At 49.6% G+C, this 21,139-nt stretch overlaps 1 protein-coding gene across 1 annotated transcript in view; it reads right to left on the bottom strand.

Annotated features, from left to right (window-relative positions):
- FBLN7 (fibulin 7) overlaps positions 1 to 21,139 on the bottom strand; it is a 51,087-nt gene that overhangs the window by 1,629 nt on the left and 28,319 nt on the right. The window contains exons 3-7 of the mRNA XM_058683289.1: positions 18,768 to 18,938; positions 6,477 to 6,602; positions 3,253 to 3,393; positions 2,167 to 2,304; positions 1,087 to 1,225 (exon numbers count right to left, since the gene is read on the bottom strand). Of these exons, the coding sequence (XP_058539272.1) occupies positions 1,087 to 1,225; positions 2,167 to 2,304; positions 3,253 to 3,393; positions 6,477 to 6,602; positions 18,768 to 18,938 (715 nt within the window). The remainder of the gene's footprint in view (positions 1 to 1,086; positions 1,226 to 2,166; positions 2,305 to 3,252; positions 3,394 to 6,476; positions 6,603 to 18,767; positions 18,939 to 21,139) is intronic.

The following is a 21,139-nucleotide window of genomic DNA, read 5'->3' as shown; positions in this document are numbered from 1 at the left end:
GACCCATATAATCACAGTTATGCAGGTTGAATACGGTATCTGGCTGTTAAGCAGGGCTGTCCCCGAAGGCTACGACATACAGTCCCTTCACTACGTGACTTCTGAGGAAGATCGTGATGCCTTCGGGCTCAGGAAGTAACTGCCACTCTTTAGTGCCACTGACTTTCTCAATGCTTCTATTCTGTCTGCTACAGTGCAAAAAGCAATTCAGGCATCTGAGCTTGTGAAGTCAATTCACTCTAAAGACAATGCTGGGGCACCTGGGTGGCTCAGTCGGTTGAGCGCCGACTTCGGCTCAGGTCACGATCTTGCGGTCCGTGAGTTCGAGCCCCGCATCGGGCCCCTGTGCTGACAGCTCAGAGCCCGGAGCCTGTTTCAATTCTGTGTCTCCCTCTCTCTGACCCTCCCCATTCATGCTCTGTCTCTCTCTGTCTCAAAAATAAATAAACGTTAAAAAAAAAAAAAATTTAAAGACAATGCTAAGGCTCTTGTGATCTCTGTTTCAGAAGAAAATACATGCACTCTGTGATAGTTGTAGTTATTCTCCTGAAAGGCCTGTCTCTCACCTTTTGAAAACAAAAACTACTACGTGCTGAGATTCCTGAAAATCAAAGCTCCTAATCTCAGAGGAAGAGCAGATTAATATAATGCAGAGTGACTGGAACCTACCAGTTACCAGTCATGTGAACACGAGAAAACGATCTTCTCCCAAATCTGTGTAATATGTCTCTGCCTCCTGGTAATGTGACCACAGTGGTCTTCCCTCCAGCAGCCCCCACCCCCAAAAGTGCTGCAGCAGGGTGGCTAGAATTCAGTCATCCTCCATGTCAGCAGGGAGCACTTGGAACTGTACCCCTATCAGGGCAAATTGGGTTCTTGCTGCACAGAGCAGCAAGGCACTAAATGCAACCACCGAAGGGAAACGGAAGCTCAGAGAAGCCAGACTCCCAGCTCCCGGCTTCCATCTTTCCTTGGATATAACTGTACCTTTTCCTAAGAACTGAGGCAGAATCTGGCCCACCCACCCTGGGAGGCCTGGCTGAGGGATGTATGCGCCCGGCCGTGGGTGGCCCTGGCTATACTCACAACGGAGACGTCTTCACGTAGCTCACGTTGCCGCTGCCCTCGGGGCACTCCGGGCTGACGCACTGGAAGCCTCCACCGGTGTTGATGCACATGGTTCCCCGGGGACACACGTGCTGGGGGCTCACACACTCATCGACGTCTGAAATAAGGGACACCCCAGGGAGGGTGAAAATCCCGATGTCCCTTCTGTCACAAGACCACATGAAAAACCTCAACAGGCACTGGAATGTGGTGAGCTTTCTAAATACCTAAAACTTATTTTTCAAATTAGGAAACCGTGTCATCCTTAGCTATTTGAAATCCAGCCCCCGTGGAAGTGCTGGAGAACCCTGCTGGGGAGCTCGCCTCCCCGGGATCCTGTCCTTCCTCAGGGTAGACCCATCACAGACGTGCTAGAAGCACAGGAGCATTACCAGTCACAGGTCACAACACTTCTCTCAGATCTGCCTCCTCCTCAGCCTGAGCGCCCCAGAGTCTCCCCTCGATGGCTATTATCAGGCCCTTTAGGAGCCAAATCTTCTGGAAAGCCTTTCTACTCCGCTCACCTCACCCCAAATGCAGATGTCCTCACTCTCCTTACAGGAAGTCTCTGCTGTTGCCTTCACCCCAGCTGGAAGCTATTTCTTCCCAATCTGCACAATCCTACCTAGGCCTGCCTTCTTGAGTACTTGTGGGGTGGATGGATGGATGGATGGATGGAGGGAAGGAGGGATGGAAGGAGGGATGGATGAATGGGGGATGGATAGAGGGAGGGAGGGATGGATGAACAGATGGAGGGATAGATGGCTGGAGGGAGGGAGGGATGGATGGTTGGTTGGGGGATGGATGGATGGAGGTGTCTTCTCCTTCCCCAGTCCCAGGTTACTTACTCCTCTGATCCCTGCAGAGCCCCTAGTGGGGCTCCCACCAGGATGTCACTGGAGAGCCACCTCTTCTCTCACATTGCACTTCAGGCCATGGAGACGCCCTCTGCCTTCTCTCCTGCTCCTTCTCCCCCAGTGGCTAAGAGCTGCTGTTCGAGACCAGCCAGGCTCTCTCTTGAGCCCTGCAGCCACCTGCCTCTGCAGCAGCATCACTCACCCTCACAGCTCTTCCCGTCGGCCATGGTCCGGTACCCGCTGGGGCAGGCACAGCGGTAGGAACCCGGGGTGTTCACACAGGTGTGCATGCAGAGCCGGGGGCGTCCCTCCTGCCCGTAGAGCTCGCATTCATTCACATCTGGGGACAGAAGTGCCCAGTATGAGCAGGAGCCATGTGGTGAACACCCACCAACCATGACCCAGGATGGCCGCACCTCAATTCCTGGAGGGGATGGCCACTGTGGCTAAGTGGCTGGGCCCCCAGCAGAGCATCCAGAAGAAGAGCAGGTGTGCTCCCCTTCCTCCCCAGCCACGGGCCCACAGGGCCGAAGGGAGGGGTGAGAGGGACCTACGTGGTAGACCCTAGATGGGTTCCTCTAAGGCTGAAGACTAACAGAAAGGACCCTGCAGAGGCTGGCAGATCGGGCCGGCAGCCCAGACTATTGGCTTGGATCACAGCCCCACCTCAACTGGCCTCATCTTTGGGCATGGAGTAAGAGAGGCTCTCATTTCTGCTGCTGTAAAATGAGGTAGTTGGCACAACCGGCCAATTCTCAGGTTTGGGCCTGCTTAGTTTGAGTGGTTCTTAGAAGGCACTTTGGTATTAGGAGAGGTTAGCTGCAGTGGCTGGGTCTGTAAAGCTAAGTGGAGAGGGGACCAGGGAATTGGGTCCCAGACCCTTGCACAGCTCAGGGGGCCTGTCTCGCCAGCACAAGGACTCAAGCTCCTCTCTGCCACCTGCCCGTGTCACTGCAGCTGGATGGAGGGGACAAGGGGCCTCAAGGCCCTTCTAGAGGAGTGTCCGTGGTTTGGATGGCACCGTGCTCGAGTTCTGGCATGGGAGCAAGTGTGGGCACCCATGGCTGCTTTCTCCAGTCTTGATTCTCACGATGGCCCCTAACGTCTAGTCTCAGCAGCCATCAGGTCGACACTTACCTAAAACGCAAAGCGGGTCGGGCTTTCTGAGACTTTGCCCGTCCCCTGCGCTGGGTCGGGCAGCAGGAGGGCAGGGCGGCGGGTGGGAGCCCCGTCCTCGCTCCCCCACCCTCCCAGTCCCGCCCGCTTCCGGGCCAGAGCCCCCGCCTACCCTGGCAGACGCTGTCGCCCGCGGCGGCGCCGCTCAGGTGGAATCCGGCCTCGCAGCTGCAGTGCTGCGCCCGCTCCACCTGCGCACAGCGCGGCGCGCGGCTGAAGGCGGGGTCGCCGGCCACGCTGCCGTCCGGGGCGGCTGCGGGGACAAGACACCCTCAGCGCCCGGCCCTGGCGCACCCGCCGCGCGCCCAACCTCGGGCAGGGGCCGGGAGGAGGGCCGGGCCGGGGGCACGCCCCCTCGTCAGGGCTTACGCTGGAGTCGGGAAGGAAAGGCAAGTCGTTAACCAGAAACCCGCAGCCGGCCGCAGTCGGCCGCAAATCCCAGGGCAGGAAGCGCAGGCCACGCGGCTGCGCCCAGAAGGACCGCAGCGGGGTCAAATCTCCGTTTTCTTTGCAGAAGGCTTAACACACCAGCATGCTAGCAGTGATGCCTGGAGTTTGAAACTAGGGAATTTATTTATTATTTTTATTTTGAGAGAGACGGAGAGCGCGAGCAGGGGAGGCGAGGAGGGAGAGAGAGAGAGAGAGAGAGAGAGGAAGAGAAGAGAGAAGAGAAGAGAAGAGAAGAGAAGAGAAGAGAAGAGAAGAGAAGAGAAGAGAAGAGAAGAGAAGAGAAGAGAAGAGAAGGAAAAGACCTCAAGGAGGCTCATTCAAAGGCGGGGCTCCATCCCCACAAATGGCGAGATCATTACGCCAAAAACAAAAGAGTCAGAGCCTCACTGACTAAGCCACCTAGATGCCCCTAAAACTGTGAAATATAAAACACTACTTTTGGGGGGTTTTTTGTTGTTGTTGTAATTTTTATACCTTTCTAAGGAATCTAAGCTTTTCATTTTTAAACCAAGGACATCAATTTTCCAATCAGAAAAAAAAATCTTTTTAATTAGTTTTTGAAAGTTTTCAAAAGATTTACAGCTTTTTACGGTTAGGGGAGGTGGGAGAGGAACAGGTGGTGAAAGAAATGGCGCTGAACCTCTTCAGCAGGGACACAACACGGGGGGACTCCATTTATGCAAAGTCTTCAGAGTAGTCAGATTCATAGAGAGCATGTAGAGTGGTTGTGGGGGAGGCTGGGAGGGGAGGGAAAAGGGAAGTACTGTTTCAGGGGCAGAGTTTCAGTTCTGGAAGACGTGGTGAGGGCTGTCTAATGTAAATGCACTTAATGCCTCTGGCCTGTACCCTTATAGTGGTGAAAATGGTACATTTTATGTTGTATATATTTTCCTATAATAGGGAAAAAAGAGGGGAATGGATTTTTTCAATGTTTATTTTTTTTTTTTTAATTTTTTTTCAACGTTTTTTATTTATTTTTGGGACAGAGAGAGACAGAGCATGAACGGGGGAGGGGCAGAGAGAGAGGGAGACACAGAATCGGAAACAGGCTCCAGGCTCCGAGCCATCAGCCCAGAGCCTGACGCGGGGCTCGAACTCACAGACCGCGAGATCGTGACCTGGCTGAAGTCGGACGCTTAACCGACTGCGCCACCCAGGCGCCCCTCAATGTTTATTTTTGAGAGAGAGAGAGAGAGAGCACAAGAGGGGAAGGGGCAGAGAGAGAGTGAGACACAGAATCCAAAGCAGGCTCCAGGCTCTGAGCTGTCAGCACAGAATCTCCCATGGACTGGGGGATCATGACCTGAGCTGAAGTCGGAAGCTTAACCGACTGAGCCACCCAGGCACCCTGAGGTGAACAGATTTTAAAAAGTATTCAGAGAGGGGCGCCTGGGTGGCTCAGTCGGTTAAGCATTCGACTTCAGCTCAGGTTATGATCTCACGGTTTGTGAGTGTGAGCCCGGTGTTGGGCTCTGCGCTGACAGCTCAGAGCCTGGAACCTGCTCCACATTTTGTGTGTGTCTCTGTCTTTGCCCCTCTCCTGCTTGTGTGCTCTCTCTCTCTCTCTCAAAAATAAACAAACATTTAAAAAAATATTTAAAAGATATTCGGAGAGGGGCTCCCCCTCAGAGCTGGAAAGACACGGGCAGAGATGATGGGAAGGAAGGCTCCAGGTGAGCAAGAACCGGGCCTCTGCTGGGCTGTTCGTGGAGACCATGAGGACATCCACTGGCTTCAGACGCACCTGCCCACTCCCTCCTCCCCTTCCCTGGGGAGGTTCTTGTGGGGAAATCTTTACATATAAAGTCGCACCTGAGGAGCAACTGCCTACAGGTCCTGACGGCACCAACCCTGACATGTGGGGTTTAGGACACTCAGGGTCTAGGGCCGGCACATTTGGCTTGAAAGAAGGCCCATTTCTTATTCTTTCCTGTTTGTAAGTAGGAGGAGAGGCGATGGGACTGTTTCCACGGAGAGCAGCTCCCCGGATGGGAGCTGGAAGGAGGCCTCCGGGCTCTTGGGGAGGGCAGCTTCATTCCGAAAAAGCACCGGCGAGGCTGAGTCAGCTGAACAAAACCAAGACAATTAAGCGGCAGCTCTCTGGGGGCAAAATATTTAAAACTGGCCTTGGACGGAGTCTGATGCAAGAATATCAAGTACCGACAAAGCTCCTACTCTCTGGACACTAGCGCTAACCACCAGTTCCTCCTCCTCCCCACACCGAGATTCCGCACCGAAACCCAGACAACCGGACAGGACACTCTAGGGCTTTCTGGCAAAGAAAGAGGACAGCTTTAGGATTTGACTTTTTAATCTAAGAAACGTTGGCTACAGCACAGTGGGGGGACCCTCATAGATATCTTACTGGATTATCTTGCCATCTGTGAAAACAGCCACTATGTGGCCTCTAGACTTGCTAGCTAGGGACGTGTTGGGACTCAAGATGTGGATAATGAGCTTCCCACCAGTCAGATGTCTGGTGCACAGCTCTGAGGGTACTTTGGCCTGTATCAGTAACTGCTGATTTTGCTGGGAGCATCAGAAAGGAAGAGCCATTCCGTTGATCTGCAGAGGAAATGCTGACCGAGTGAAGGTGGAGCAGGGAAGCTTCTCAGGCCAAATTCCCAGTCTGGGGAGCTCTTACATTAGGGGTCAGTACCTCCACCTACGTTTTCTTACATGAGAAGGATCAAAACTCCGGTTACACAGGAGACCTGCATTCCATCTCAGATAACCACAGCAGGAACTGGAGGGATCAGGGGACAGAAAGCTCACTCTCGGGTGGGGAACTGAGCTCCTGACACATCTGCGTGTGGTGACCCATGACCAGGGTGCTCCTCGCTCTACAGTGGAACGTCCTCACCCAGCCCCACGGCGGCCACGTACCTGTCTGGGCCTGGTGCTGACAGTGGCTCCCCGTCTTCCCGGGAGGACAGATGCATTTGTACTGGTTGATTCCTTCTACACACGTGCCACCATTCTGACAAGGCTGGCTGGAGCATTCGCTCATGTCTAGGAACAAATAATTTTCAAATAGAAGTAGTTGAGTTCTGATTCTAAAATGAACCCAAACCAAAGATGGGTTACTTTTCTTTACATGGCAGGAGGACTTCAGCTTCCACTCTCCCGCCATTTGGCAAGCCACATACCCTGCTACACACCAGGAGCTTGCCTGGGGCTCTGCCTGCAGGAGCTGGCCCGTCAGCCAGCCACTCTCCACCAGAGGCACCATTTTCTAATTTACAGGGTGGACCACTGCATGAACCCACATTGCCTTTGAGTCAAGCTGTACTGTCCTCAACTCTGCCCTTAGCAGCCAGCACCCAGGAAGAACACCTTTTCAGGGGAGTTATAAGAGTGATAGATGGTCCGTCAGTGTCCGGAGAAGGAGAAAACCAGCTCTCTCCAAATTCCCACCCGGAAGCTCTCCTGTACTCATTTCCTGTGCACCCAAGGAAGACTTTTTGACTCTCGACATTTCCTAAGTGGTGGAAAAGAGAAATGTTCCTTGCTCATACACACAGCAGTCCTGTGGGAAAGCAATATATAGAAAGAGATATAGATTTAAAAGTTTAATGGATTTCTCTCTGTGTGGTAGGATTACAGGCAATTTTTCTTCATTTACACTTTTTTTCTACTCTTTCATTTTCCCACGACCTTTCCCACAATAAATTTTCTAATTAGAAAAAAAAATAATTTTTTAAAAACCCTCAGGCCACATCTGCGTGTTATGAATCCTTAAGCCCAGTCTTTTTTTTTTTTTTAATGCTTATTTTTATTTTTGAGAGAGAGAGCTCGAGTGGGGTAGGCACAGAGAGGGAGAGAGACACAGAATCTGAAGCAGGCTCCAGGCTCCGAGCTGTCAGCACAGAGCCTGATGCAGGGCTCGAACTCATGAACCATGAGATCATGTCCTGGGCCAAAGTCGGACGCTTAACCGACTGAGCCACCCAGGCACCCCTAAGCCCAGTCTTTTTTGTTTGTTTGTTAATTTTTTTAAACGTTATTTATTACTGAGAGACAGAGGGTGAGCATGGGAGGGGCAGAGAGAGGGGGAGACACAGAATCTGAAGCAGGCTCCAGGCTCTGAGCTCTCAGCACAGAGCCCGATGCGGGGCTCGAACCCACAAACTGTGAGATCATGACCTGAGCTGAAGTTGGACGCTTAACCGACAGAGCCACCCAGGTGCCCCACCCCTAAGCCCAGTCTTAAAGCACAGAGAGCACAGACCCTTTCTACCAAAGAGAGAGGTTTGTCAGTTCACTGAGTTGACCACAGCATCTCAGGAAAGGAAGCTGGAAACCTCTCCTTGTTGGCATATGAGCATCCTTTCCTGCTGTATCTATCAAGAGGAAGAAAGGGTGCTTTGCTCCTGATGAGAACAGCAGCCTTGCTGTGGGTGGGTTGGCTGGGATGCTGGCTTCCCTTCTGCCTCTTCAGAGCTGGGATGTTATACAGACTATTGTATGGTTTCTGTTAGTTGTGAAAGGACCCAGATCATCCAAATGCTGCTTATTCCTGGGGAAGGAGCTTTTTCAGCTTCTCAGTAACCTCAGCCTGCTTGTGTTCTCCCCATACGTTCTGTTCTCAGATGACTGGTCTCTAGGAATGTGTCTAGAGTGACACCGTACACAATATGCCACAGAGCTTGGAATTCCCGCTTCTGCCCATTGCCTGGCCCCAACACTGCTGTCTAGCAGAGTCTGAAAGCAAGCAGACCACTAGTCCGTGATGTTGTGGGCCGAGAGCCAGAGTGTGAACATGAGTAGCCTTCGATTTGGCCCCAGTGGGATGAGCGCCATTGTCTCTCCCCTCTGATCCTACAGTGGAAGGGACCGGGCCTGGCTGCACCTGGTGGGGCAGGGGTTTTGGCGGGGGGGTGTGGTCATCAGCTCAACAGAGAAATGTACATGGGGCCCAGGACTATGTTCTCTGTCTCCCCGTCTGGATCTTGTTGCCCAGGATTTTCGTTTCTAGACAGGCTCCATACAGATGTAATTTCTTATCTTGGTACATTGTGAGAAGCATTCCATGGCCCAGTGCCCAGTCCTGGTGCCCCATCTGTGTCCTGATCGAAGTATAGCTGTCATCACATTCACATCTGTCCCAGGCTGTGCAGGGTGGCTTCAGGGCCGTACAGAGGGCATGGGCAGAGGCTGAGGAGAGACTGTCTAGCCAAAAGCATGGCGGATGATCCTGTTGAACTCTGCTGTTTAGTGAGCACTTACTATTTCCCGGGAGCCGAGCCACATGTTTTACGCACATGATCTGCTCTCTTCCCGTTTATTTATAATCCTTTCCTGTGTTCTGTCATCTCGTTTCAGATTTTCCATTTCTCCAATCACCTCATTTCTGAGGCTTGCTAGTTTTTATTTGTGCTGTCCTTTCATAGTTTTTATCTTTTTCAAATTTCTTTCAGCTTGTTTAGAAATACCAGGTAATAGTCTTCATCTATTTTATGGCCAGGTCTTTCTGGCACTTCCTCATTGTCTGTAGAGACTTTTTATTCTATCTTTTTTTTCCCTTATAACAGTTTGTATGGGATTTGACAAGAGTCCTTTTCTGTTACTCATGTTTAGAGGAAACACGTTCTCCTATATGGCTGGTCCAGCCTCCTGACTGTCCACCTGGCGCTTCCGTGGCTGTTTTCAGTGTAGCTCATGCTTTCTCTGCGCTGCCCGCTTTGTGCTCCTCTCCCGCTCCCTGGGCCATCCCTTTCGTGTGCACTGACATTCTTTGTTGAGCCACTCGGATCCTCCTCCCATTAGAGTCTCCTCAATATCAGGCTATGTCCTGGGAGGTTTCAGGACTTCCTAGGGGCCAGTGTGCTCCAGCCACCGAGACTTCCTGTTGAAAAGCCAGCCCAGGAAAGCCAGGACTGGGGTGGATCCTAAGAAGATGATTAGATTTCAAAGACCAAGAAAAAATCCTTTGGGCATCCAGGCGAGAAGACCAAGATACTTATGGCAGCAACAGCAAAATCAGCTACGACGGAAGACACAGAGGCATATTTAACACACTCAAGGAAAGAAGACGCAAGACAGGCAGGTGATGTCCAAACTGGCGCCCAGTGGGAAAGCTGCACTCTTTCTGAAAGAGCAAGAACTCAGGGATTACCCTCAGCGCATCCTGAGGAATAGGCTGCAGAGCCGTCTGCACGAGGACAGCAGTAAGGCTCCCCAAGGCACAGCATCATGAAGGATGGCGGATGGCTCGGGCTTCCCCGCAACGGCGTCTACCGCTGTCCGGCCCGCACAAAACAAAAGTCTTTCTTGGATCTCATCAGGCCTCTGGAGTTCACTGCCAGTTTTTAAGAAATCAAGAGGCAAGGGACGCCTGGGTGGCTCAGTCGGTTGAGCATCCGATTCAGCTCAGATCATGATCTGACAGTTCATGTGTTCGAGCCCCACGTCAGGCTCCATGCTGATCATGCAGGGCCTGCTTTGGATTCTCTGTCTCCCTCTCTCTCTGCCCCTCGCTGCCCCCCTCTCAAAAATAAATAAACATTAAAAAAATTAAAAAAAAAAGAAGAAATACAGAGACCAAAAATGTACAAACCTGTAGTTATGAGATAGATAATACTGAGGCTGTGATGTACAGCATGGTGACTGTAGCTAACACTGCTGTGTCGATATACAGGGAAGTTGTTAAGAGAGTAGATTCTCACCACAAAGGCAAAACCATTTCTTTTCTTTTTGCGTGTGTATATGGGAGGATGGGTGCTAAGGAAACTTGGTGTGATGACCATTTCACAATGTATGTAAGTCAGGTGGTTATGCTGCACATCTTAAGCTTAACACAGTGCTGGATGTTAATAAAACTGAAAGGAAAAAGAAAGAAAGAAAGAAAGAGAAAGAAAGAAAGAAAGAAAAAGAAAGAAAGAAAGAAAGAAAGAGAAAGAAAGAAAGAAAGAAAGAAAGAAAGAAAGAAAGAAAGAAAGAAAAAGAAAGAAAGAAAGAAAGAAAGAAAGAAAGAAAGAAAGAAAGAAAGAAAGAAAAAGAAAGAAAGAAAGAAAGAAAGAAAGAAAGAAAGAAAGAAAGAAAGAAAGAAAGAAAGAAAGAGAGAGACTGGAAAATCATGTTAAATGACCCCACAGGGATGCAGTTAACAAAATCAAGGCTGTGGGAAACAAACCAGTTTCTTCAACAAATAAACTGGAAGAGACTGAGGCAGGGTGGCAGGAGGAAGGAGGAGGAAGGGGAGGAGACTGTAGACTAAAAAGGAGTTAGAGGGGCGTCTGGGAGTCTCAGTAGGTTAAGTGTCTGACTCTTGACTTCGGTCCAGGTCATGATATCACAGTTCTGGGATTGAGCCCCGCATGAAACTCTGTGCTGACAGATCAACCAAGTGTAATGTGTGGCTCTTATGTGGACCCTGGTTCAACCAAAGTGTTAAAAAAGCATGAGGCAACTGGAGAAATTTTTACCCTAACTAGGTATTTAAAGATATTAAGGAATTTGCTGTATTTGAGTGTGTGAGGATCGTTATACCATTCTTTCTACTTCTGTGCATTTAAAATTTTCCACAGCGATGGCACAAGAACAGACACTCAGATCAATGGAATAGAATAGAGAACCCAGAAATGGACCCACAAACATATGGCCAACTACGCTTTGACAAAACAGGAGAGAATATCCAATGGAATAAAGACAGTCTCTTTAGCAAGTGGTGCTGGGAAAACTGGACAGCGATATGCAGAAGAATGAAGCTGGACCACTTTCTTACACCATACACAAAAATAAACTCAAAATGGATGAAAGACCTCAATGTAAGACAGGAAGCCATCAAAATCCTCGAAGAGAAAGCAGGCAAAAACCTCTTTGATCTTGACTGCAGCAACTTCTTACTCAACACGCCTCTGGAGGCAAGGGAAACAAAAGCAAAAATGAACTACTGGGACCTCATCAAAATAAAAACTTCTGCACAGCGAAGGAAACAATCAGCAAAACTAAAAGGCAACCAAAGGAATGGGAGAAGATATTTGCAAATGACATATCAGATAAAGGGTTAGTATGCAGGTTCTGTAAAGAACTTATCAAACTCAACACCCAAAAAACAAAGAATCCAGTGAAGAAATGGGCAAAAGACATGAATAGACACTTCTCCAAAGAAGACATCCAGATGGCCAACTGACACATGAAAAAATGCTCAACATCACTCATCATCAGGGAAATGCAAATCAAAACCACAATGAGATACCACCTCACACCTATCAGAATGGCTAACATTAACAATTCAGGCAACAACAGATGTTGGCGAGGATGCGGACAAAGAGGATCTCTTTTGCATTGTTGGTGGGAATGCAAACTGGTGCAGCCACTCTGGAAAACAGTATGGAGGTTCCTCAAGAAATTAAAAATAGAACTACCCTACAACCCAGCAATTGTATAAATTGGATAAAGCAATTGGATAAATACTAGGTATTTATCAGCGGGATACAGGTGTGCTGTTTCAAAGGGACATATGCACCCCAATGTTTATAGCAGCGCTATCAACAATAGCCAAAGTATGGAAAGAGCCCAAATGTCCATCAATGGATGAATGGATAAAGATGTGGTATATATATACAATGGAGTATTACTCGGCAATGAAAAAGAATGAAATCTTGCCATTTGCAACTACATGGATGGAACTGGAGGGTATTATGCTAAGTGAAATTAGTCAGAGAAAGACAAATATCATATGACTTCAGTCATATGAGGACTTTATGATACAGAACAGATGAACATAAGGGAAGGGAAACAAAAATAATATAAAAACAAGGAGGGGGACAAAACAGAAGAAACTCCTAAATATGGAGAATAAACAGAGGGTTACTGGAGGGGTTGTGGGAGAGGGGATGGGCTTAATGGGGAAGGGACACTAAGGAATCTACTCCTGAAATCATTGTTGCACTATATGCTAATTAATTTGGATGTAAATTTAAAAAAATAAAATTAATTTAAAAAAAGATAAGTTCTATTTAAATATATATATGTATGTAAAAGAACATAAACAGTCCTTTTGATTCAGTAAATTTGGCTTTATGGAAACAAAATTTTTTCCACCGCAAAAAATGTATTAAGATTGTTTGTCTTGGCATTATTTATGATTACAAGAACCAGGCACAAAAAAGGGATAGTTCAGTAGAACTAGAATAGTTCCCTTAGGGGGAAGTGCTTTGTAATCACTGAAGGTCATGTTTGGGAAGGAAGAGTTAATGAAGACTCACTTCTGTTAATATCTAACCACAAATGTTGTTGGATATGTAAAACTTGCATATATACACCTAGATAAAAGTCTGGAAGGAAGTTCTTAGTTTCTTGTTTTGTTTTTTTAACATAATCCCTCATTCATTCATTCGATCAGTCCGTAAATCAGCCAGCCAGTCACTCAGTAGCTAAGTGGCTACTGTATCAGAGGAAGCTCTTTCTCCTCAAATCCTTTTCTGAAGGTCTCTGAGGAAAGGACTTATACAGTGACCCGTGCTCTGCCCTGACTGCAACATAGCCTCCCAAGCACCTGATCTAGTGCCTCAGCCCTGCTTTTTCAGTCTCCTGAGGTTTGTCTACGTGGGCTCCTCCTGTCTCCTGTGCCTTCGTCTCCCTCTGATGTCTCAGTGCCCTTCAGGCCCTGAGCCACTTCCTTTCTGTCTCTACCCTCTCCTCACTGGTGCCCTTACCACCATCTGTAGATGTCACCAGCTCCCTCCCTCCCACCCTCCACCTGACCTCTGTGTTGGGAAAGGCAGTCTCGGGCAGTCTTTGGAGCCCCACTTGGCTGAATAAGAACAGGCCTTGGGACTGGACCGCTTCCTTAACATGAGACAAAGAGCCCACGGCCTGTGCAGGGCTTACCACCGCCTGGGGGAGACTTCTTTCCCTGTTTCGGGTTCCAAGAGTATTCTTTTGTTCTGCTTACATGTGTATATCAATGGCCCTCAGCTCTCAATCTTTTAGACTCCGTGGGAAGGGGTTGGGGGTCCTTCCCCTGCAGCACGAGAGGGGTACACACCCGAGAACTGCCCCGTGTCAGCTGCTGAGAGAGACCCGCCAGCCACGCTGGACCGGCGCCCACTACTGAGGCTGATCTCGCTCTGTCTCTTCCCTGTGAGAGCCAAGTGTGGCTCCATCTGGTGCCTGACCGTGCTGTGTGTTCCTGGGTAACTCTAATACTAAGATGCAGTGGGCAGAGGCCGAAGAGTCACCGCTGGGAATGGTGATATGGTGTTCTGCTCGATGGTAGCCATGGGTTCAATTAATGGTTCTCCACCAGGATGTCGTACAGACATTTTAGCTCAATGTGTCCAAAATGGAGCTCTGATCAATGACCGCCCCCCACCCCAAGCAGGTTGGTTAAGAACAAACCTACACTTGTCACTCAGTGTTCAGTATCTCTGGTTTACAGGTGTTTTTTTTTTAATGTTTATTTAATTTAGAGAGAGAGAGAGAGAGAGAGAGAGAGAGAGAGAGAGAGAGAGAAAGAAAGCACAAGCAGGGGAGAGGCAGAGAGAGAGGGAGACACAGAATCCAAAGGAGGCTCCAGGCTCCGAGCTGTCAGCACAGAGCCCGACGCGGGGCTCGAAATCACGAACTGTGAGATCATGACCTGAGCTGAAGTCGGCCGCTTAACCAACTGAGCCACCCGGGTACCCGATCTTCAGTATCTCTGTAAATGACACCATGCACCCCGACCTTCAAGCGGAGTTGGGGAGCCTGGACTTCTCTTTCATGTAGACAACCCACATGGGTTTAATCATGGAAAGTTCCATCACTTCTGTCTCTAGGTTTACTTTCAATCTCCTCTGCCGTATCTCACCCCTGGACTTCAGTAGCCCCCTAAGTGGTTCTCTGGCTCTATTCCTGTCACCTCCGGTCACTTTCTACACAGCAGCAACACACAAATCCAATTACCACACCTCTCTCTGTAAACCTGTTTATTGTGTCCAAACTAAAATCCAGCCTCTGCATGGCCTCCAAGGCTGCAAGAGCGGGCCTGTGTGTCTCTCTACCTCACCTTGCTCACTCTCAGCTCACAGCTGTTCCGGGAGCAAGGTCGTGTACTTTCTTTATTCATTTCCTCAAACATACCAAATTCTTCCCTTCCTTAGGGCCTCTTTGTACCTGCTATTCCCTCTTCCTGGAACAGACTCTTCCCCATGCCACCCACCCACTCACCCGCTCATCACATGACTAGACCCCCCACACACACCCTTTCACATCTCTGCATCCCTGTGACTGCCTCAGAGAGGTCTGCCCCTATTCCTGCCCCCATCATATTTATTCTCAGCCCCTTCTTAGATCCCTTCAGGGCACTGACCGCACACCCCCATTTCTTTACCTTTGCATTTTCGTCTCTGTTTTGCTTGCTTCCACCTTAACAGGTAAGCCCCACAAGGTTGGGTAGTGTCTCTTAGACTCAGTGGGAATCCCTAGCACTTGGTGCAATCTTTTGTGCGTAGCTGATGTTCGATGAAAATTGGTTGAATGGATGAATAAAGGTTAAAAAGCGGTGTTTTTTGAAGCCTCGGTAGCTCAGTTGGTTAAGTGTCCGACTCTTGATTTTGGCTCAGGACATGACCTCATCATGGTCACGAGATTGAGACAGAGCCCTGCGTTGGGATTCTCTCTCTCCCTCTCTCTCTGCTCCTCCCCCATTCTACCTTTTCTCTCTCTCAAAATAAACATTTTTTTTTTTAAAGGTGGAGGGGAGGGGATGACTACCAAAAACAATTCTTTTTTCCCAGCATAGGAATAAGAGAAAAAGTTATTTATTTCCCTCAAATTTTTTCTTTGGTTACCGATGTTGTCAAAGTAACAAAGCCCGTGGCTATGATTCTCCCAATTCAGAAAGCTTCAAATCTTAAAAACATACCCTTCCAAGAAAGAAAGGAAAAAAGGGAAATAATCCAGGAAGCTAAATGGCTGCTTTCCATTCTGGAGCTCCAGAGCCTACCTCTGCCCAAGGGGCTCTTTTAATGGCAGGATTATGTGTAATTTCCTTCTATGCCAAGTTGGGTTCATCACCTTCTCTCCAAGCAGCTGACTGTGGATGGGGTGAGGGGCAATTATTAAAGAGCTGCTAAATCTTTCACTGTCTCTGACATTTTGGGTCTTGAAATGAATCCCCTGTGATTAAGAAGATTCTTTTGCTTCTGTGGTCACAACACAATGACCACAGGACTGCGCATATGGAAAATGAAGCGGAGGCACGCGTCACGAAAATTCTAGGGCCACCGTGAGGGGTGTGTGTGTGGAGGTCACTGGATTTTTGAACCCCAGCCCAAGTCCTGCCCACACTGTTAACACTGTTACAAAAGGTCACCAAACAACAGATCGAGGCTCTATTTCTCCTTCTTGACAGGCTTGGGTGGAATCCCTCTGAGGCTCTTATTGGAGATGGCATCCATTAATCAAACAAATTCCTGCTGAGGACAGAAGTGTCCACACAGGCACCCTAACCCGAGTTGCACCCTGGGCGGTGACAGATCAGAGTTTTCTTTCCCACCACCAAAGGGTGAGCCCCCATACCTAGTTTACACTTAAACAGATGAGAAATCCATCTGAGATCTCCGTGGGGACTGGAGACAATCTTTCCCGGGCTTTAGATAGTAAATGTGGCCCCAGTAGAAGTCCAGGGTGGGCTGTGCCAAGCAGTCCTCAGCATGGAGGTCAGGGAAGGACAGATGGCCAGGAAGGAGGCTGAGGGAAAGGGGAGACAAAGAACACGCGGCAGATCTGGAATGAGCTCACGGGTGAGAGTCAGGAGGTGCACTACATTGGACAACGAGGAGGGCCAGGAGACTTGCTGGCCACACTTGGCATTGGTCCTCCACGGAAAGTCTGATCTCCACATCTCAGGAAAGGAGACTGCCCCGTGCGGCTCGTTGCCCTGATCTTTGTAAGGAAGGGCTAGCCTGGCCTTCCCAAAATGTCAATGCAAGTGTAAGTGAGCAGGTACGGGAATGTCTTGCCTGGCCAGTGCTGACAGTCAGGACATAGCCCCACTGTCGGCTTATAGCAGGCAGCTACTCTGATTGGTGAGGGCCTAAAATGCATCAGCGCTTCAAAGTTTTCAAGATCTTTTCTGCTTCTGGCAGTGGCAAGAACCAGTAAAGTGGTGTTTCTCGAAACTTAATGTCAGAATCACATTGAAAATGTAGATTTCTAAAGTCCCATCTATAAAGGTCTCACCCGACTCAACGGGTCTTTTGAGGCCCCAGAGCCTGCCGTTTATAAGCTTTCTCAGCGATGTTGGAGCACCTGAAAGTTCGAGAACCACGACACACATGTCATGATTCACTAGGACGCTCTTTTCCACTGAGGGGTCCTGCTGCAGGAAGGCCGGACACTATTAAGTAATTAGTACGTGCAAGCTCAAGAGGGAGCTGGCAGATGTGCCCAGGGTCCTCTGCGGAGGCGCCCAGTCAAGCTGCTAAGATGGAGCTGGGCTGCGGGGAACGTTTTGCGTTCCAACCCTCGTCAAGCCCCTATGCGGCCCTTTGCTCAAGCTATTCCTTGTGACTGTGTTCCTGAACCTCTGATGTTCCTTACCCATTGGCCTACAAATGCATTCTGCCAGCTATCCCTTCTGACGAATGCGTCTTTTTATTTAAACCACATCATGCTCGCTGTAAATGCACGTCACTACTGAGACCGACTACGTGGACAATACCCGAGCAAGACAGAAAACAGCACGTGGGCAAAACCTGTTTCTGCACCCAGCACTGCTGGGAGAGTGGGCTGGTGTGGCCCTTTTAAAGAGCAGCATGGTAGTGCTCGGTTCAAAGGAAGTGAGCACACAGCCAGCTGTCCCCTGACTGCAAACCCAAAGAGACAGCCTGGAGACAGAGGAGAGATCAGAAGACCTTGCCAGCACCATTTATGGCAGTGGGGACTTGACTGCCATCTGGGCCTCCATTGTCAGAGGCATGGTCAGGTAAGATGTAGGGGGTACCCCGCAGAGGATGATGTGGCCGTCGGAGCACCTGAGTGCCGCCAGAAAGAAATCAACTGGGGTCCGTCATTCAATCCGTAAGTTAAAAATACAGACACTCAAAGCAATGATAATGAGATGTCGTTGTGTTCTCACCTCCTCTGCTGCCATATTTATCATCCATAAGGTGCTTCCCCTGGATGGAGACTTCTCAGGGTCAAGGGTAAATCCAGATACTGGCATTTTCCCTGGTGTGTTTGCCAGTGACATGGCTTGTATTTCTTGGCTGGTTCCCAGCTAGGTCTGAGAGCTGGTACCTGTAATCAACCTTAAAAGCATCTGTATTTCCCAAGAGATAGAAAATAGAAGTCTAAATCCACGAATGTGGTTCTGGTTGCCCTGGGCTCCGCAGGTCAATCCACACGATCTGTCTTTAGAGGTGACATATTTTCTAATGTTCCTTTATGTTTTCAAGTTATTTATGCATTCAAAGTCCTCTCTACACTGCCCTTGACAACATACTTATTTATGTAATGTGCATTTCCCTTTCAACTCTTGGGCTAAAATCAGGGACATTCTGTCCCAGCAGATGTCCTATGAGACCTGCTTTAAAAACGACTGGTGTCCATGACTTTCTAACCATATTCTTTTGAAAAGCCCAGAGATCATGCATGCCAAGTCTGATTTTCCTCTACATCAAGAAAGTACTGCTGTTGAGCTGAGCACAGAGAGAAGAGAAACCTTTTCATGCCTGCCCTCCATCCTAGTAGTCTCTCCTGGAGCCAGTCTACACCAAGTCCCAAAGCAGACACAAAAGACACTTGGGAATTTCCCTAACCCTACAGGTCACCAACGGCCTTGCAAAATACAGTCCCAGAACATTGGTAAGAACCCATCACCAGTGTCCAGAACAGAGCAAGGTGTTGAGGAGCATAGACTCTGGGGTCAGAGTGTTGGGAGTGAATCAGTTTAGCCTGCCCCCCAGCTGTGTGGTCTTGGGCAAGTTCCTCCACCTCTCCATGCCTCAATTTCCCCATATGCAAAACAAGACTAAATTGTTGAGAGGGTTTGGCAGAGCTCACGCAGGCCAGCCCAGGCTGGTGTGGAGGTGAGTCATCGGGCATGTTGGCCACTATTCTGCAGAGGAGGAATGGTAGAGGAATCAGGCAGAAAGTGTCCCAGGGGATGACCCTTTCTACCCAGCAGAGCCCTGCTGGGCTGCAACGGGTCCAGCCCACAGAGGTGGGAAGGAGGGGCTGTACCTCTGCAGTGGGGCTGCTCCCCCGTCCAGGTGCCGTTGGGAAGGCACACCACGCTGCTGGGCCCAACCAGCCGGAAGCCAGGGTTGCAGGTAAAATGGACTTCGTGATCCACTAAGTACTTGCTTCCAAACTTTCTGCCATCCAGAGGGGCGTTCAGAGCAGGGCAGGAAACTGTGAGGACAAAAAGAAGGACCGTGGTCACTCAACCTCAGTTGAGTTACAACATCTCAGTTACAAGGCTTCTCATCTTCAAGTGCTCCTGTGCTGAGTGCCTCCTCCAGGCTGTGCACAGTGCTGGACATTTTTAATTCTGTGTCCGATCGAATCCTCAAAGCACTCGTGGGCCTGGGTGATACGTGCCCACTCAGTGAAAGATGAGCTGGCACTTTAGAGACGTTGAGTGTTGTGTGCAGGGCTGCGAAGCGTGGGGGGGTGGGGTAAGAACTGGGACCCCCCACCCCTCCCTAGGTGTGGCTGACCTGCCCACTCCTGCCTTCTCGGAACTCTAGCCTCACTGGGTTTCTTAGGCCTCCTGAATAGGCCCAGATCAAGTCCACCTCTAGGCCTTGGCTTTTGCTCTTTTATCAGCCTGGAATGTTCTTTCCCCAGAACTTCTCCTCTCTGGCTCCTTCTCACTCTTCAGGTCTGAGCTCGAACGCCACCCCCTCCCAGAGTGTTCTCTGGCCACCTTGCTTAGCTAAACCACCCCCCAGGCACTCTCTACCCCATGAGCTCACTTTGCTTTCTTCTTAGCATATGTAATTGTTGGAGTTGACTTCTCCATGTATTTGTTTCCATGTTTGTTGTCAGTCTTCTCCCTCCAAATGCAGTTCGAGAGGGCTGGGACTTCGCCTGGCCTTGCATCCCTGATGTGGCCCCAGCATCAGCCTGGTGCCTGGCACGCAGTAAGTGCCCAATAAATAATTCTTGAACAAACGAACCAATGAAAAATTATTTACTGAGTGCTTACCATGTGCCAGGCACTATATTAGGCACTTGGTATAACTAGTGAACAAACCAGACAAAACCCAGCTCTCAGGAAGTCCCCTTCTAACAGGGGCGACCATGGACAACCAAGGTCCTTAAGCAGCAGGCACAGTGTGAGAAGAAGTGGTAAGTGTCATGTAGAAGAAAAAAGTAGGGAGTAGTATTGGGGATGACAGGGGAGGGGACCAATTGTGAATGTGGTGGTCAGGGTAGGCCTCACGGGGGCAGAGGTGAAGAAAGGAAGGCATAACCATGCAGATATCCAGAAAGGACAGAGGGAACAAGTCGGTGCCCAGGCCCTGTGGTGGAAGTGTACCTGGCAGGTCTGAGGAATGTTAAGGAGAGCTGGAAAGCAGCTGGGGATGAAGTCAGAGAGGCAACAGGGAGCGAGAGAGGGTTTGAAGTGAGGGTTTGCGGTGAAGCACGAGGTGGCCGATTTACGCATTAATAGCACCAGTGGCTGCAGCCTGAGCGTGAAGGGCCGGGTGTGAGGGAGGATGGAGTGGAGGCACAACCTTGACATGACAGTGGTGTGACCAGGGCGGGAGCTGGGAGTGGAGAAAGGCGGCTTGAACGCCGGCTGTGCTGTGAAGGTGTGCTGAGGGGAGACAGAGCGGCTCCACCTTTTCCTCTACCCGCGGCTGGTGCCTCCCGTGGTCAGCACTTGTGGAAAGAAAGTCGCCAAACTGGGACAGGTTGGATTTAGATTTTGTTTAGTTGGAAACTCAGAGCCACTTCTGAAATGCTTTAGAAGGAAATTCCAAGCGTCATTTGTGAAATGCTCTTTGGTTTTAGACAGATGAAAAAGAAGCTGTTGCTTCGGTCGCTCAGGCTGCAGTGAGTGATAGAGAACCGCACAGCATCTGCCATGATGGGAACAGCTGCCCACACGTCCCCCCCACATCCTTCCTGGAGCAGCTGTGGCGGGCCGGGCCTGGGCAGACGGGCAGGAGCTGGCCCCCTCTGGTTACCGGGGGACCACTGCCACAGCAGTCTCCTTTAGTAAGCCTTCAACTTGACACCCAGTGGTAATAACGTTGTGAGATGGAAGCGAGTGTGAGTTCACATCCCAAGGCTTGGGAGCTCCCAGGCTGCTGCCTCAGTCCCTGAAAATAAATGACTTTATAGTCCTTTTAAAATATCAACTATGTTATTGTGCTGAAAGGCATATCAAATGCCTTTGGGGAAAGGAGTAGGGTCTCTTTGGGGATAAAAAATCTTTAGAATCCTCAAAAACGAGGGGTGCCGGTGTGGCTCATTTGGTTAAGCATCCAACTCTTGATTTTGGCCTAGGTCATGATCTTACGGTTCGTGGGTTCAAGCCCCATGTCGGCTGACAGCAAGGAATCTGCTTGGGATTCTCTCTCTCCTTCTCTCTACCTCTC

Source organism: Neofelis nebulosa, chromosome 9, assembly GCF_028018385.1.
Source record: "Neofelis nebulosa isolate mNeoNeb1 chromosome 9, mNeoNeb1.pri, whole genome shotgun sequence".
Lineage (NCBI taxonomy): Eukaryota > Metazoa > Chordata > Mammalia > Carnivora > Felidae > Neofelis > Neofelis nebulosa.
Note: the sequence above shows the minus strand (reverse complement) of the source record. Positions and strands in the feature narration are given on the sequence as shown.